This window comes from Canis aureus, chromosome 5 (genome assembly GCF_053574225.1).
Source record: "Canis aureus isolate CA01 chromosome 5, VMU_Caureus_v.1.0, whole genome shotgun sequence".
Classification (NCBI taxonomy): domain Eukaryota; kingdom Metazoa; phylum Chordata; class Mammalia; order Carnivora; family Canidae; genus Canis; species Canis aureus.
This window is the reverse complement of record NC_135615.1, coordinates 24,918,048-24,935,193: the sequence shown is the minus strand read 5'-3', so window position 1 is coordinate 24,935,193 and position 17,146 is coordinate 24,918,048. Positions and strand designations below refer to the sequence as shown.

Here is a 17,146-nt window from a genome sequence, read left to right as displayed (position 1 = left end):
GTGGGACTGGATCCAGGGACCCCGGGGTCATGACCTGGGCCAAAGGCAGATGCTCAACAGCTGAGCCACCCAGGCGTCCCCCCGAGGGAAACGGTTTTGAAATCCTGAGGGCATAAGGAGATTACTCAAAGGACGGCGGTTCTTCTCCGTCCTGTTATTCGTACATAGAGTCTGCTCCCAGGTGGAGGTTAGAGCAGCTCAGCTCAAAGGAAGATAATCTTTGCATTTGAAGGCGGTTGGAGTGCAGCCAAAAGGAAAGGAGGGGCTTCAGCAGCAGCAGTGGACATTACAGGCGAATGGAGAAGTGATCTGCCCTCATGATAATCCAGTCCTTTGTTACCTCGTATAATTGAAAAAGGCTTTGGGTTTGACATGATGAGTTATTTGCTTTGGTGTGACTGAAGGGGTGTTTGTGAACCTGTCAGATGTTTCACACTGAGCTCACGTGAACTGACCTGCAACTCTCTGCAGGTGCCTTGTGTGACCCCTGGCATAGTTGGCCTTCCCCTCCAGCAGAGGATAGCGGTTCAAGAATTGGATCCTGGAATCAGGGCCCTCTGTCTGGCTTTGAATTTTGGTTCCCCCTGCTTCTTGAGCAAATTGCTTAATCTCTCTAAGCCCCATCTGGAAATTTGAGAAAATAATAGGATTGTCATGGGAATTAGATGGGACATTTAAAATGCTTGCTACAGTTTCTGGCGTGTAGTAAACGCTGCCTGTTGTTACTTTCTTTTTTTTTTTCTATTTATTCATGAGAGACAGAGAGAGAGAGAGAGAGAGGCAGAGACACAGGCAGAGGGAGAAGCAGGCTCCTTGCAGGGAGTCCAACGTGGGACTCAATCCTGGGTCTCCAGGATCACACCCTGGGCCGAAGGCAGGCGCTCAACTGCTGAGCCACTCCGGGGAGCCTCTCATTGTTACATTTTGGATTTAATCAAAGCTCTTTGGAAGCAAAATAATTTTAGTTCATTTAGAATCTGTACCATTCATATGAAGCTCAGAATGACAGATAAAGCAAGAGGTGGGATTTTCTGTAGAGCCCACAACTAAGCCATGCTTCCTGACTCTGTTCGTGACTCTGTCTTTAAACTATTTCTTTAGTCTGTTTAGTTGTGCGGTCATGTCACTGGATCCAAATACGTGCCAGGATATCCCTGCACAACCTGGGCCAATGCGGTGGGAGCTGTATTAGCTTTGTCATTGTCATTGTCAGCTTTAATGCTGAGATCATTTTCTTGTTACTGACTCAGCATTATTTTTCAGTGCTTATTAATCATGGTTCAAAAAATGATTAGGTGGATAAGAATACAAGTTTATTTTTTTGACAAGTTCTGGAATTTTGACTCAGGCGTAAGAATCATGAGCTAGATGACTTTGGGCCCCTTTACCTTTCTAAACCTGTTACTTTTCTCAAACATAAAGGCTATATTAAATAATCCTTTAAAGCCTCTTTTTACCTCAAAAATTGTATCAGAATAACTTGTCCATATGTATGTAATTATATTCACTTGAATGGGATATGGAATAGGGTGTTGGATATATAAGGTATTGAATAGGTTATAGAATGAGATAAGTACTTTGTCACTTAATTCATTTACATCAGTCAGGCCTCCATTGTATTCTCACCTGTACTTGTGTTTCAAGACCGATCTAAATTCTTCTCTGACAGCCTCACTAGCTTTGTGTAGAGCTTGCCTGGCAATGACTTGTTTATGGCCCCCAGTCTTTCAGGCACAGTTCCTCTTCTTCCGAATTTGGTAGCCCTTGGTACATACCTCCTCACCTGGGACAACACCTAACATGCTGCTGTACTGTGATTTTTTTTTTTTTTTCTTTTGTATTTTTCCCCCTCATAGGCTTTGCATTCTTAATGGAACCACTTGGGTATTCTCCTTGACTTGCATAACTTAATGCACGATACCCTCATTAGGATGACTTCAGAACTGGGACTGTAGAACTCAGTGATCCATGAGAAGTAAGCAGAATCTAACTCCACGCCAGCCACTATCTTTAAGAGTTGAAGACCCTCCAGCAGAAAGAATGTGCAAAGAATTCAGCATAGAATCCAACAGTAAACAGTTGTTTTGAATCCAGTCAGGGTTGATGCCACCCGGAGGGAAAGTCCAGGTTCAAATCAGACCTGAGAATTAGTGTAACTCAAAACAAGGGATGTGGACTCTGAAATGATCAATTTGGGGACTTAGAGACATGACTAGCAGAAAAGAGGGCTTGTGTGCTCTCATTGTGGTTGGGAATACCAGCCTAGATGTCTAGGAACTGGCATCTCTGCCAGCATTTCTCAGGCTCAGGCTCCTGAGAAGGTAAACCTCAAAAATTCTCTTGGAAAATGAGTAAGAAAACTTTTCAAGTTTTAAGATACTATTGGAATGTGCGCAAGAGCCTTAGATCGCACTTAGGCTTTAGTTTGCTGGCTTGGTTATAAGTTAAGTATTTGGGAAGGCTTATTCGTGATTAGACAACTGAAATATTTAAAAATAAAATTGAATAGGTTCTTTTCATAACAGAATTAAAAATTCTAGAGCAACTTTTAAGTTTCAAAGGCTCACTTGAAATTTTTTAAAACTTAGCAGATTTACAAATAGAATAGGAAGATCTGATAGTTGACCTCGAAAGCCTGAAGAACTAGACTTTTGAATGTGAAATTGTAAATTTGATAAATCAGATATTAGTCTTTAAAACTGAAATAGCCCACAAATAATGTTTTCTATGCACAGAAGCCATTTTTAATTTGCCAGAAAATAAATAAATGATGCGTAAGTCGATGGTGTTCTCGTACCTCTATCTAAGCAGGCCATCATTTCTTTTTATTGTTTAAAGAATATGTGCCTCAAAGTCATAGCATTACAATAGCAGAATTGCTTGATGATTTATGATCACAGAGCAAAAAACAAATGATCCCATGAGATTTTGAAGTGACTTCCAGGTACGGCTTTACCGTCCCTTAATTATCTGAAATGAATTAAACTAAAGCAGCTTTATGGCTCTGGCAGTCACTTGAACAAAAGGCCACCCCAACTCATCCAGACACATCATGAATTCTTAGCCTCTTGTGCGCATTGCCAACCAAAGAATGGTTTCCAAATCTTAAGTCTGCCTCTGCCCTCTGTCTTAAGAAGATGGTCAGATGCTCTTTCTCCTTTCTTTGCTGCATTTCCTGTGTTGCTGCAAATATATCTGCTGGTGTCTGATTTCTTAAAAACATGGGTACTCACTCAAAGTTCTCTTGAGCTTTTGCCTTTTGTGCTGTAATTTTATGGTTCTTGGGATTTGACTGGTTTTGTTTCTTGACCCTGATTGTGGTAATACATGAGTTGCAGTTAGTTTACCACAAGATTTATTCATATTATTCTAATTTTTAGTGTGCTGTTACCAAATGTGTATCATTAACATTTCGCACTTTATAGTAAACATAAAGGGAACAAGTAATAAATTAATTGGGTTTGGAATTTTTTTCTCTCTGCTTATGGTTGGTCTTTTTAAAATGATGCCTTTTTGGTAAATGCTTTTTTTTTTTTTTAATTTTTGTTTTTAGTGTCATTCTTCCACTTCCTCAGAATGTGAAGGATTATTTACTTGATGATGGAACTCTGGTGGTTTCAGGAAGGTAATGTATACGAGAAAAAATTCTTGAAACTTTATCATGAAGAAATGTTGTGATGATTAAATCCAGTAATTTACCACGTTAAATATATACATTAGCTTTGGCACCATTCTCTCCCTTTCTTTTTTCCTAGTTAAAATTATGTCCTGATCTTTGTCCTGTATTTCTCGTCAATGCTCAATTAATAAGATTCAGAATTGAGTAGTCGCCAGGTATGAAATTGGGCAGTCCTTTCACCTTTTTCTTGAGAAAATCGGTGTGATAATAACTCTTCTTTATGGAGGTAGGGAAAGGGTGGCAGGGGGAAGAGGTCATGCTATGACATACCTCTGGGATCCTTCCTCTTTTTTTTTAAGTTTATTAAGTAATCTCTACTGCCAACACGGGGCTTGGACTCAAGGCCCTGAGATCCAGAGTTGCATGCCCTCCTTCCTCCTCCCACTAGCCGCTGGCCACCACCATTCTACTACTTTCTGTGCCTATGATTTTGAGTACTCTAAAGACCTCACATGAGTGGAATCATGTAGTCTTTGTACTTTTGTGACCAGCTTTACTTAACCAGCATGATGTCTTTGGGGTTTGCCCATATTACGGTGTGTGTCAGTTTCCTTCCCATTAAGGCCGCATACTGCTCAATGGTACGAGTGGGCACGTTTTGGTGCCTTACTCTTGACCCCCTTGCCTGACTTCATTTTTCTGCATAATACTTCTTTGCATCTGACATAGTTCCCATAACTGTCCTGGTATTAGAATGCCGGCTTCATCAGAACTGGGACTTGGACAGTTTTGTTCCTGGTTCTTGGAGCAGTGCCTGACACATAGAGGTGCTTGATAGACGTTTGTCGGGTGAAGGAACTTAAAAATATAAGTAGAATATTGTATATGTTTTCAATACATTAATTTTTTTAAAAGATTTTATTTATTTATTCATGAGAGGCACAGAGAGAGAGAGAGAGAGTGAGAGAGAGAGAGACACAGGCAGAGGGAGAAGCAGGCTCCATGCAGGGAGCCCGATATGGGACTCGATCCCGGGTCTCCAGGGTCAGGCCCTGGGCTGAAGGCAGCGCTAAACCGCTGGGCCACCGGGACTGCCCAATACATTAATTTTTTTAAAGATTTATTTATTTTAGAGAGAGCAAGAGCATGAGTGAATTGGGTGGGAGTGGGAGGAACAGAGGGAGAGAGAGTGTCTTAGACTCCATGCTGAGCATGGAGCCTGGTGCGGGGCTCAATCTCATGACCTTGAAATCACAACCTGACCTGAAAACAAGAGCATAACCAACCAACTGAGCTACCCAGGTACCCCACAGTAATACTAATTTTACACCCCCCTCTTTGATGAATTTTCTGTGTAGCTTTCTGGATTTTATTTATGTTTTTTGTATCCTCAGCCTCATAATAACTTGAAAATTATTAATTGGGAGCCTCATTAATTTGAAATAATTGCAGGATAAGGAGACAGTAGAGTAGTTAGGCAAAACTTGACTTTGTGATACCAATGACATAGTTTTTATTATTCTCAAATCTGGAACAATAATGAAGTCATATATATGGGACTAAAAAAAATGATTTCTTACCTTAGCAAATACTGGATAGATTTCCCTACTCTAAGCATATTGAAGAGCCCCCATGTTTTCCATTGGCCAGACGTGTGCGGGAGCGTGTGGCAGACCCTGTTAAATACCTTGGAACGGCTCCAGGCAGCACCCTGCTTCACAGCAAGGTGAAGGATTCTGCCCTTTTTGGAGTTGACGGTTCATTCGTGTTTTGTGGGAGTTGATACAGTGTGGTGGCACTGGTCCTTCTGTCCCACTGCCTACTGTCAAATCATATCTTTGTGATTTCTAGCACTCTGTGCCTCGTTTTCCCTGACTGTATGTAAATGGGGTGACTGATATCCCAGGACTCCCCTTGGGTCGTTACACAGATGAAAGGAGGTAATGTGTAAAGTGTTTCACTCAATACTGGCGTATCATATGCCCTTAAAAAACATTAACTGCTCTCACCGTCATCACGGATCTTAGTCCGAACATTATACAGGCACACCAGTAAAGATGTAAGTGAAAATTGTGATGAGACAAGAAATCACTGGGGGTGGGCTGGCTAGGGATTGCAGGGAATACCCTGAAGAAGTAACTTAGGAGCCTCTGAAATGGGAAGTTTGAGTGGAAGGTAGTCAGTTGATGGGTGGAGGGAAGAATCTTCCAGGCTGAGAGAATAGCATTAAGGAGACCTCTGAGGCATGGAAGGTCTTGACCTGCAGGACACTACAAGTGGGTCATGTGGCAGGAGCGTGGAGGGCCAAATGGTGCAAGGGTGGGTTGCTGCCATTAGGGGAGGTTGTAAGAGGGTGTGTGGGAGTCCTGTTAAAGATTCTAGAATTTATTCTGAGGTCAGTGAGAATGCATTAAAGAACTCTGAGGTCCAGTTACCACGTGGAAATTGGAAACCAGTTAGGAGGATACTACATTGGATCAAGAGCAAACTGGCAGTGGCTGAACTATGGTGGTGACTCTGGAGGGGGAGAAGTGAGTGGAGTTGAGACGTCTTAGAGCTGTACCTTCAGAACTTGGTGATAGAGAAGGAGGGGGCAAGAATCACCCTCTAATTTCTGACTGAACAGCGAGATGCATGAAGATGTCACTTGCTCAGGCTGAGGAAAGCCTTTGATTTGAAAAGGGTAGTAATTTTATAGCTTAGATTCCTTTTGTAGTAAAAACTTGACAATTATAGGTATAATTTAAATGAAGGACATTTATAATAAAATGCAGAGGTCCTGAGTATAACATAAATACATACACCTGTTTCATCACCTTTTCCATGAAAAATAGCAAACATTCCCACTCCCCTAGAAAGCCCCTGCCCCCCTTTCAGGTCGATCCTGCCTACCGTCCCCAACCTAAGCCAGGCAAACACTGGTCTGACTTACATCTTCATGTCTTAGTTCTGTCAGTTTTAGGACTTCCTGTAAGTGAAATAAGATACTGTTTATTCTTTTGTGTCTGTCTGCTTTACCTCTACATAATGCTTTTGGGATTCATCTGTGTTGCTGCATTTCATTGCTAAGTAGCTTTCTTCAAATGTCTTTTTTTTCCTTTAAAGATTTAATTTTTAAGTAATCTGTATGTCCAATGTGGGGCTTCAACTTACAACCCTGAGATCAAGAGTCCTATGCTTCACTGACTGAGCCAGCCAGGTGCCCCTAAATGTGTCTTTAAAAAAAAAAAAAAAAAAAAAAAAAACTCAGTTTTTATACTTTGTGTGTGGGCTTGGTTGTGTATCCCTCTTAGTATATTCCTTACTATCCTAATCTTTTCTTTTTTCATTAGAGTCAATGGTGTTTTATATATATATATTTTTAATCTATAAGTGTTAATTTTTTAAAAAGTTTTTATTCAAATTCTAGTTAGTTAGCATACAGTGTAATATTGGTTTTAGGTGTACAGTATAGCAATTGACCACTTCCATACATCACTCAGTGCCCATCATGACAAGTGCACTCCTTAATCCCCATCACCTATTTCACCTATTCCCCCATCCACCTCCCCTCTGTGACCATCAATTTGTTCTCTACTGTTATCTGTTACTTGAAAAACAAGGGTTAGATGCCTCGAAATGGGTGGCAGTGCCTTAACCATATGTGTGTTGTTAGGCCTGAGAGTCTCTTCCATCCTTGTCAAGAGGAATGCTAACTTTCCTCTCAGTTAATACAATACTTGCTATCCTAATCTTTTTAACCTTCCCATGAAGATTGAGGGAATAAAAAGGTAAGATGAGAAGACCCTGTAGAGCTTTAATTAACTGAAAATAACATAATTTAAACTAAAGAGATAATAAAATTTTAGATGAGTTAACAGTTTTGGTTAGGATGACCTTGGAGAAAAAACAACCTCTGAGTGATTAAAATCTAGAGTCACTAGTCACAATATCAACCATTAGTTATTGATATAAGATATCAGTCAACAGAATAAATTACCCTAGGGATAACAGCACAATCCTAGAGTTTATGTCAACAACAGGATTCATGGCCTGGGATCAGGACATCCTAATAGTTTTCGTTTGTTCAACAGTTAAAGTCCTACATGATCTGAGCTCAGGCCAGAGTAATCCAGGTTGGTTTCTATCAGTAACTTCTCCCTGAGTTCAGATAGTAACCATTAGGTGAATGAGTGTGTATATAAAATATTATCTATAGAGTACTGTAACTGCATCTATTAACATATGAACATTTTAGCTCCTTTGTATGGAATGTTTCTCTGCATCAAAGAATACAATGTTATAGTGACAGATAAAGAGGAGTTAATGAACTAGACTTACTGAATATTCTTTTATTGTGAGTAGGCCAGTAGTGAACTAGTACTGGTTATTTGTAGATACCGAGATAGATCAGTTAGGCATCTTTCCTTAGCATGGGACTATGGGAATATATATGACTTAGTTTTTTATTGTTGTTAATTTATTCATGAGAGACACACAGAGAGAGAGAGAGAGAGAGAGAGAGGCAGAGACACAGGCTGAAGGAGAAGCAGGCTCCATGCAGGGAGCCCGACGTGGGACTTGATCCTGGGTCTCCAGGATCAGGTCCCCGGCTGAAGGCGGCACTAAACCAGTGAGCCACCCGGGCTGCCCTGTATGACTTAGTTTTGTTGGGTAAAATAAATTCTGAAATGGTAGGGAGTGGGAGCAATATGAATGCTTAGAAATCCCATCATGTATAAAGATGCCCCCATCTCATTTTTAATTATCAAAGTAATACTTGCTCATTATCATAAACTCGAAAAGTACAGAAAATATAGAGAAGCAGGAAAAAAAATCACTTATAATTGCACCACCTAGAAGCAGAAGCAAATGCTGTTCAAATATTGGCATATCTTCTCTAGCCTTTTTAAATGTGTATTTTAGCCTAAATTATGAGCATACCACATTCATAATTTTATATATTTTTTCATTGAACACCATAGCATGATTTTTCCATGTTTTTAAAATGGCATAAAATTATTTTTAGTAATTGCATAATATCCATGTATATGCATTTGGTATAACTGATCTAATTTCATAGTTGTTGGACATTTAGGTATTTACAACTTTACTAAAAAAAATTTTTTTTACAGTGAATGTATTTTTGCTTGGAACCCTGTTTGCATTTAGGATTGTTTCTGTGCAATAAGAATTCCAGACTCTAGTTACAGGGCAAAGGTTATAAAAATTTTTAAGACTCAGGGCACCTGGGTGGCTCAGTGATTGAGTGCCTGCCTTCCTTTGGCTTAGGTCATGATCCCGGAGTCCTGGGATCGAGTCCCACATTGTGCTCCCCTCAGGCTTCTCCCTCTGCCTATGTCTCTGCCTCTCCCTCTGTGGCTTTCATGAATAAATAAATAAAATCTTAAAAAAAAATTTTTTTAAGGCTCTTGACCAGTATTGCCAAATAGCTTTCACTAACCATTGTACTAGTTATGCTCTTAACACTAGTCCTTTAGGGTACCTATCTCAGAAAGCAAAATTTCCTAATTATGTGCTTTCCTCTAGGTTTCCAAGTTAGTTGTTACAAATAAATTAAAAGGCATACCAGCTTCTGAATGGAATTTCTTCAGTTTCATCTCCCGTGAAATGAACCTGACTTTTTGTCTGTTCAGGCTCTTAATCTTCCCAACCTGCCATCCAGTGCTCCCTGTGTTTGTTCCCTGGGTCAGTTGGGGTGATTTTGGTTGCAAGTAACAGAATGTCTTCTGTGGTCCAGGTGTTTGTGTGGTCCCCAAATTCATATGTTGAAGTTCTGATGCCCAGAGATAATCAGTCTGAGGAGGTAGGACTTTTGGGAGGTGATTGGGCGAGGGTGGAGGCTTCATGAATGGCACTTGTGCCCTAATAAAAGGTGCCCCACTCCCTAACTCCCTAACCCCTTCTGCCGTGTGAGGATGCAGCAAGAAGGTAGCCATCTGCAGCTTGGAACAGAGCTGGCCCCCTGATCCTGGGTTTCCAGCCTCCAGAACTATGAGAAGTACATCCCTGTTTATAAGCCACCCAGTGTATGGTATTTTGTGATAGTAACCCATACGGACTAAAACAATATCCAGTTTTAAACTTGACTTAACCGAGGAGGCAAATAGCTTATTTCATAAGAAGCCCTAAGGCATGGCAACTATGGGAAAGTATAGTAGTTCAGTGATGCTAGGACTCAAAATCAGCTTCTCTGTGAACTTCCTGGTTTTCCTCCCGAGTCCCAAGTTCACCATAGTTGTTTCAAGGATCATGCCCTCACGCTATCATATCCAGAGTCCAGGATATATGAGATCCTGTCTCACCTCCTTCTTGAAGAGCAGGACAAACTTTCTCAGGAGTTCCCTGGCCCTTGTGGATCAGAGTCAGGTCCCTCACTGGCAAATGGGATAGAATAGCCATGTGTGGTAGATGAGTCTATGTTGTGGTTGGGCAAAGTCCATTAGGTATGGAGGCACTTTGTTTCTGAAAAAATTGGAGGTTTTATTGACAGAGAAATGGGAAATGGCCAAAGGGGTCCGCCATAGCTCTTGATTCTTCATGCCTAATCTCCCATTACCTTTACATTGAGGACATTGTTTCACTCCAGGCTTTCAGTTCTGGAAGGTGTGTTCTTTACATTTATAACTCAGTACAGAGTCTGGGCTCACTAAGTATTTGTTGGATGAGTGAATAAATGACCATGATTACTCTTTTCCATGGTGGCCTAAATGAAGTCAAATGAATAGTACAGACCAAGGGATGATTACTGGGTTTATCTTGTTTGCCAGCTCAGATCTACTGGTAATGGTTTCCTGGAGTGATGTGTTGAGAAGGGTTCTGAGGCTATATCTGGGGTTCAATGAGAAGGAATGCTTGATTCAATTATTAATGCCTACAGTGGGTAGGGGAAAGGAGGCTAGTGGCATGCATTTCTGGTATAGAGTGATTCATTTTATTGCACATTATTGGGTGGGTCCCACCCTCCTAAGATGGGTGCGGAGCATGCTACAGAAATAAGATGGGTGGGATATCCCTGTTTAGTAGCTAAATTAAAGATGTAAGTAAATAGAAGCCCGTTTTTTAGGGGGGGAATAAAAGCATCCAGTATTCTTCTAAGAATGTTTTTGAAGTATAAATAATCACTGGGATGATTGTGGAAGTTTTTATGATAGAGGTGATCCTGGATCTGGGCTCACAAGTTGGATCTGACTCAGGTGGTCTGACTCACTGCTTCCAGGAACTAATCTTTACTTACCCCTTTCTGATCCCAAGTTTGTTCTTTCCTGATCTGTCTCCCTCAAGGCAGAATAATGATAGATGCCAATCATAAAACACAAAATCATAAAACGACTCTTAGGTGTGATCATGGTTTGAATCTTCACAACTCTGTAGAGTAGCTGTTACTATGCTGGTTTTACAGACAGGATAATGGTGCAGGGTCTCGGCTTACAGTAGTAGAACTGACACACTCAAGCTATGTCTGCCTCCAAAGCCAGTGCTCTTTAAGGTTCCCCATGGCTCTTATGTTCCAGCTCTGTGCTAGATGTGATATTGGAAATATGGAATATTTTATAAATATTAGCATCATACTTTAGCCAATTCAGTCCTCAGTAATTTGAGACATACCTTAGAAAGCAAGTCTAATAAATTGGAAGTTTATATTCTCCATCATCTTCTACAGTGACCAGGTTTTGTGACATAATGTCACAGTGGGCACTGTAATAAATTCCTCTGAAGAACTATATGGATATACTGGTTATAAATATGATTTTTAAAATGTATATCATTTAAAAAGTGATATTTTAGAGTGGTAAAGTGCATTTTCAAGTTCATTCACTGTCTTTTGTGTTGTAAGATTAAGTAAGTCTTATTAAAGATAATAATGTACTTAAAAATATGTGGTATTTAAAGAGAGATGCAAGAGAAAGAACAATTAGCTCCTTGGGCAGGGATTCACAAGTGACAGTGTGTTAGTATTATCACTGTACTACAATGTCTGGTTCTTAGCTTCATGGATCTGGGAACTCAATTCTTTAGGATTACAAAGGGTTGATAAAAATTTAGGAATTGGGGTGCCTGGCTGGCTCAGTCGGTAGAGCATGTGACTCTTAATCTCAGGGTTGTGAGTTCAAGCCCCATGTTGGGCGTAGAGCTTACTTTTAAAAAAGAAAATTTAGGGGATCCCTGGGTGGCGCAGCGGTTTAGCGCCTGCCTTTGGCCCGGGGCGCGATCCTGGAGACCCGGGATCGAATCCCACGTCAGGCTCCCTGTATGGAGCCTGCTTCTCCCTCTGCCTGTGTCTTTGCCTCTCTCTCCCTCTCTCTGTGTGACTATCATAAATAAAAAAGAAAAAAGAAAAAAAAAAGAAAAAAAAAATTTAGGGAACTGATTGATATACATTAACCAGTATTACAACCGATTGATTGAATGATTGACGAGCCAGTGTGTCAATTTCTTGGTTTTTAAGGGAGGATATGCCTTTCTAGTGATTGCTCCTGTAACACTTAATATATGATACACCCTCAACAAATTTGAATGGAACCACTGTCGGTAGCTTTGTATTTCATAACAATATACTTAGACTGATTATTTCTTTTTTTTTTTTTTAATTTTTTTTTTATTTATTTATGATAGTCACAGAGAGAGAGAGAGAGGCAGAGACACAGGCAGAGGGAGAAGCAGGCTCCATGCACCGGGAGCCTGATGTGGGATTCGATCCCGGGTCTCCAGGATCGCGCCCTGGGCCAAAGGCAGGCGCCAAACCGCTGCGCCACCCAGGGATCCCCTGATTATTTCTTAATATTATCTCCTCCTTAGATATTATTTCTTGAATTTGTGTTATGGTATTTGAATATTTTGTTTTCTTGCACTTTCTCTATCTTCATTACAGTTTTTGGTTAAATCAGTAGCCAGTGGTCACAATATTACTACATTATTGGCTGATTACCACTGTGGCTGATTACTCTTTCTTTACTAATGACCATGTTCTTTAAATTTGCTTTATTTTTCATGTGTCTGTCCTAATACTTAGTAACCGTTCCAATAGACAGGTCATAAGCCTGTTAACTATTTCTCTAAATACTCATGGGCACTTCCAAATTTTCCATTTTCCATTTTCCTTTCCTGAAGATTTCACTTTAGCAATCCCTCTTCTTCCTATTCCAATCCAGTAGCTCTTCAGGTTGGTATACAGTTGTCACCTGGAACTTTACTATTTTGTGTTGGATTTTCTGTCCTTTGGATACCATATTTTTGGGTCTCTTGATTTACTTGTTTTATTGAATCTCATGTTCTACAAAGCAGAGGAGGAAAAACTTTTGAGTGTTTTTATACCTGAAAAAATTTTTTATCTATAGATTTTTGGCAGGGGGATAAGGGTGGATTGGTTTAGTATGGATTCTAGGCAGAAAATTTCCCTTGTGATTTTGAAGGTATGGTCTACTGTCTTCTAGAATGCTATGAAATCCCTTATCATTTTGATTTGTGTTCCTTTATTGTGACCTGGTTTTCTTTATGATTGTTTTTTAGAATTCTTTTCCTTTATATATATATATTCCTTTATATTTTATGATAGTTCCTCTGTATTGACCAAACATAGACTTAGAACAATAAACATTTTGTCAGTGATTGCTCAGCTGAGTGTTGAGAGACAATTTTTGGTTCTCTCAGTTACTACTTATCTTGCAAGCAGAGGTACTGATAGTTTTTGTTCTTGATTATCTTTTCAAGGATGTTTATATAGCAAACAACCTTGGAAGGTAGAGATAATGGCTCCTTCCCTAGCAGAAAGCAGGTTTATTTACTGTCTAGTACAGGTAAAGACAGCCTCTCTGCCTTTAGGTCAGAGACTGAGCAGGTTTAGTAAAGATGAGGTTTCTTAAATTCAGGGTTCCTCAGTTGTGATGCAAACCTGGCTACTCCTTGACCTCCCATGGGCCAGAGGGGACTGATGGACAGATGGATCTCATACTTCATGCTGTGTTGTGAGTCTGAGTCCTTTGTTTCTGACCTAAGAGTCATATGTCTTCTGCCAGAGTCTGGACACTCTGGCCAGCTAGCCTGTTAGCTTGCAAGTGGGGTAAACTCTCAGAGCCTCTATACTTCTTGACACTGGATGAGTCTTCTGTTTGTCTTGCTAAGGTCATGTTGCTATAGTCATTTGGTGGTTCTGTTGAACACCTGGATGCTTTTAAGGTGGCCTCATATGTCTGGCAGTTGATGCTGGGCCTCTCTTTCTTTGTAGTCTCTCATCTCAGAAGACGACTCTTAGCTTCTTTACATAGTGTTGGCAGCATTCCAAACCTGAGAGTGGAGGCTGTAAAGGCTTCTGATACCTAAAATTACATGATGTCACTTCTACATTTTGTTGGTCACGATGAGTCTTGAAGCTAGTTTAAATTAAAGGAATGGGGATATAAATGCCATTTTTTGATAGGAAGAGTGGCAAAGGTTCCTCACAGAGAAGATGGGAAGAATTATTGTGGCCACCTTTGCACATCGCCTAAGCACCCTTTCATCCCAACCATTCACTGTGCTGTGTACTTGGTGAGCCCTTCCATTCTAGAGACATATTTTTCAGTTTGGGAACATTTAAAAATACTCTATCTTTGATAATTTTCTCTTATTTTCTGGTTTCTCTTTCTTGAACTTCCATTATTTCGATGCTGGATCTTGCTGGATTCTCTGAATTTTATCATTCCCTCTCTGTTGTCTATCTCTTTGTCTTCTTAGTTCTTTCTGGGAAATTTCCTTCATTTTGCCATTCATTCTATTGAATTTTTAACTAGCAGCTATCATGTTTTCATTTCTTCAAGTTCAATTCTATCCTCTGTTCCTTTCTTTCTTAATTAAAAAAAATTTTTTTTTTTTTTTCCAGAATAGGTTTCATGCCCAGCATGGAGCTCAAGGTGGGGCTTGAACTCACAACCCTGAGATCAAGACCTAAGCTGGTATCAGAAGTTGGATGCTTAACTGACTAGGCTACCCAGGTGCCCCTTCTCTGTTCCTTTCTTATAGCTTCCTGTTCTTCACTCATGGATGCAGTATCTTCTTTTCTCTTTTTCTCTTTTATCCTCTTTATCTTTTATCTTTATATTAATGATTTTATTTATTTATTTTTTAAAGAATTATTTATTTATTCATGAGAAACACAGCGGGGGCGGGGGGCAGAGACACAGGCAGAGGGAGAAGCAGGCTCCATGCAAGGAGCCTGATGTGGGACTCGATCCCGGGTCTCCAGGATCACACCCTGGGCTGCAGGCGGCACTAAACCGCTGCGCCACCGGGGCTGCCCTATATTAATGATTTTAAAAAATATTTTTAATCTGGTCCCTTTATTGTCTCTTTCCTATATATACTTTTCTTCTTTTAAAAAACATTTTTTTTTCATCCTAGAGCCTTTGTTTAGTTTTCTAATGATTCTAGGCCTTTCTTCATATTTAAGAGTGAGGACACACACACTTGTACTCACACTCACTCTGTACCCAGTTGGGACTCACTTACTAAGAGTGCCCACAATCAGCAGGTATTGATGAAAGTTTTCCGGAGGACAGTTATCTGTAGGTTTGTCCTCAGGGGGTTTCAGTTTCTACAGAGAAGAATCTTGTAGTCTGTGTGTGTTCTGGGAGCAGGATGGGAGAAAGGGACCAGAGGCTTCACTGTTAGTGTGATTTTCACATGGCTTTTCATCATACTCTACCATTTCACCCTAATATTCCTCTGGGACGTTACAGACCTGAGTCCTTTGGTTCATGGAAGGATTAGTTGTTAGGGTGTGCAGGGTGAGGAAGGCTGCTTGTGTCTTACTGCCTCTTCTGTGGACTTCACACAAGTCACCTGTTGGTAGCCCATAGCCCAGAGCTTTGGTCTCATCATCTAGTGGAGTTCTAGGTTCTACCTGTTGCTCACTGGGTTATCCTTTTTTTTTTTGTTTTTTTTTTTAAAGATTTTATTTATTTATGAGCAACACAGCAGAGAGGAGAGAGAGAAAGAGGCAGAGACACAGGCAGAGGGAGAAGCAGGCTCCATGCAGGGAGCCTGATGTGGGACTCGATCCCAGGTCCCCAGGATCAGGCCCTGGGCTGAACGCAGCATTAAACCCCTGAGCCACCCGGGCTGCCCTGGGTTATCCTTCTTATTGGCTTTCTGTTTTCCAAATTTCTGTTGCTGTCTCTTTTCTGCGGTTGTCTCCTTTGGGGGGGTGGGGATTTTTCCCACCATTTTAATGGAGCTTCAAGAGGGAACATAGGGATAGATAAATGCCCATGGTCAACCAGTAGCCTCCCTTTCCCTTCTTGTAGTTTCTTGGTACAGATCCTATGCTGGTTCTTATTCTGATTATTATTGCTTTCATTGATGTGGTGAGTTCTTCATAGCCCAGTTATTTGTGGTTTTAGTGTTAATGAGAGGGAATACTCTGTGTTTTCACCTTTGCTTCCTCCCTAGGCAATGAAGATTGGCTGCTAGCTGGTCCTTTTCTACACGTGCTTTCCTCACTGGCTTCTTCAAAGATAGCATGTCTGAGTCTTTCTTTCCCTCTCTCCCCACACCTTTCTGTTGTGCCCGTCCAAATCCAGGGACATTCTTAACACTAGCTCACACACTCTGTTTTCACTACATACGCAAAAGATTCTTGATTTTGCCATTTTGGGGTATTCCAGCTCTTCAGTAGAACAGCTCTTTGGGTGATTCCTTTTGGCCTCTTCATCTCACTTGATCTTCCTTGTCTATGGCAGCATTTCTCATGTATTGGGATTCAGAGCTGTAGATGACTGCTCATGCCTTCAGAGCTGGAGTTTGAGTTTTTCCTTTCCTTGGTTCTAGTGATTTTCTGAGAAAAGGGCAGAAAGTGCTTCTTTTGCCATCTCTTACTGGAAGTGTACTAATTAATTTTATATCAGCTTTATATTAGTTTCTGTCTCAAGAAATGAACTTTTCCTAACATCCTCCAATTCTGAGACCTTTTTTTTTTTTTTAATTTATAGTCCGTACACTTGAAATTATGACTACATACATGGTATTAAAGTGTTTTCCTTGCTTAATTTTTGTTTTATGTTCTTCTAGGGAAGATCCACCAACACATTCTCAACCAAACAGTGATAATGAAGCAGAAGAAATACAGGTTGGTTAAAAAACAAAACAAAACAAAAAAGAACCTTTATTAAACTGTTGTAATTTAAGTGATCTCTGAAATGATTCTGATATTTACATCTCTGCATACATTTGGTAAAGTGAGAAATTACACAAAAATCTCACTTTGACATGTAGTTTGTGTTCAGAAAGTGATATCTCATACTTATGTGTCATTTTTAGACGGAGCATTGCTTTTTGGAAGCCCAGTGCACTATCCACATTTAATACTCTGTTTCTGTCCTCTTTGTGCAGTGGTCAGACGACGAGAACACGGCTACGCTTACGGTAAGAGCAAAGCCACACAAGTGTAGGGACAGCTTTGCACTGTGACACAGGGTGCTTCAGTGTTTCAATAATACCTCTCTAAATTCCCTTTTACTGACTACTTCATATGTAGTATGAACATTGAGAAAA

General features: G+C 40.3%; 1 protein-coding gene and 2 non-coding genes across 5 annotated transcripts in view; 2 read left to right on the top strand and 1 right to left on the bottom strand.

Moving 5' to 3' along the window:
• CDC123 (cell division cycle 123) overlaps positions 1–17,146 on the top strand; it is a 55,207-nt gene that overhangs the window by 1,171 nt on the left and 36,890 nt on the right. The window contains exons 2-4 of one of the 3 annotated variants that reach the window (XM_077897224.1): positions 3,554–3,625; positions 16,664–16,721; positions 16,985–17,017. In XM_077897224.1, the coding sequence (XP_077753350.1) occupies positions 3,554–3,625; positions 16,664–16,721; positions 16,985–17,017 (163 nt within the window). Of the gene's footprint in view, positions 1–3,553; positions 3,626–6,068; positions 6,151–16,663; positions 16,722–16,984; positions 17,018–17,146 lie in introns of those variants that run through there. The other 2 variants (XM_077897226.1, XM_077897225.1) reach the window with 2 other exon arrangements.
• Positions 7,212–7,338, bottom strand: LOC144315031 (U6atac minor spliceosomal RNA). The gene has a single exon (XR_013380847.1). It is a non-coding gene; the product is annotated as a U6atac minor spliceosomal RNA (small nuclear RNA).
• Positions 11,676–11,748, top strand: TRNAK-CUU (transfer RNA lysine (anticodon CUU)). The gene has a single exon. It is a non-coding gene; the product is annotated as a tRNA-Lys (tRNA).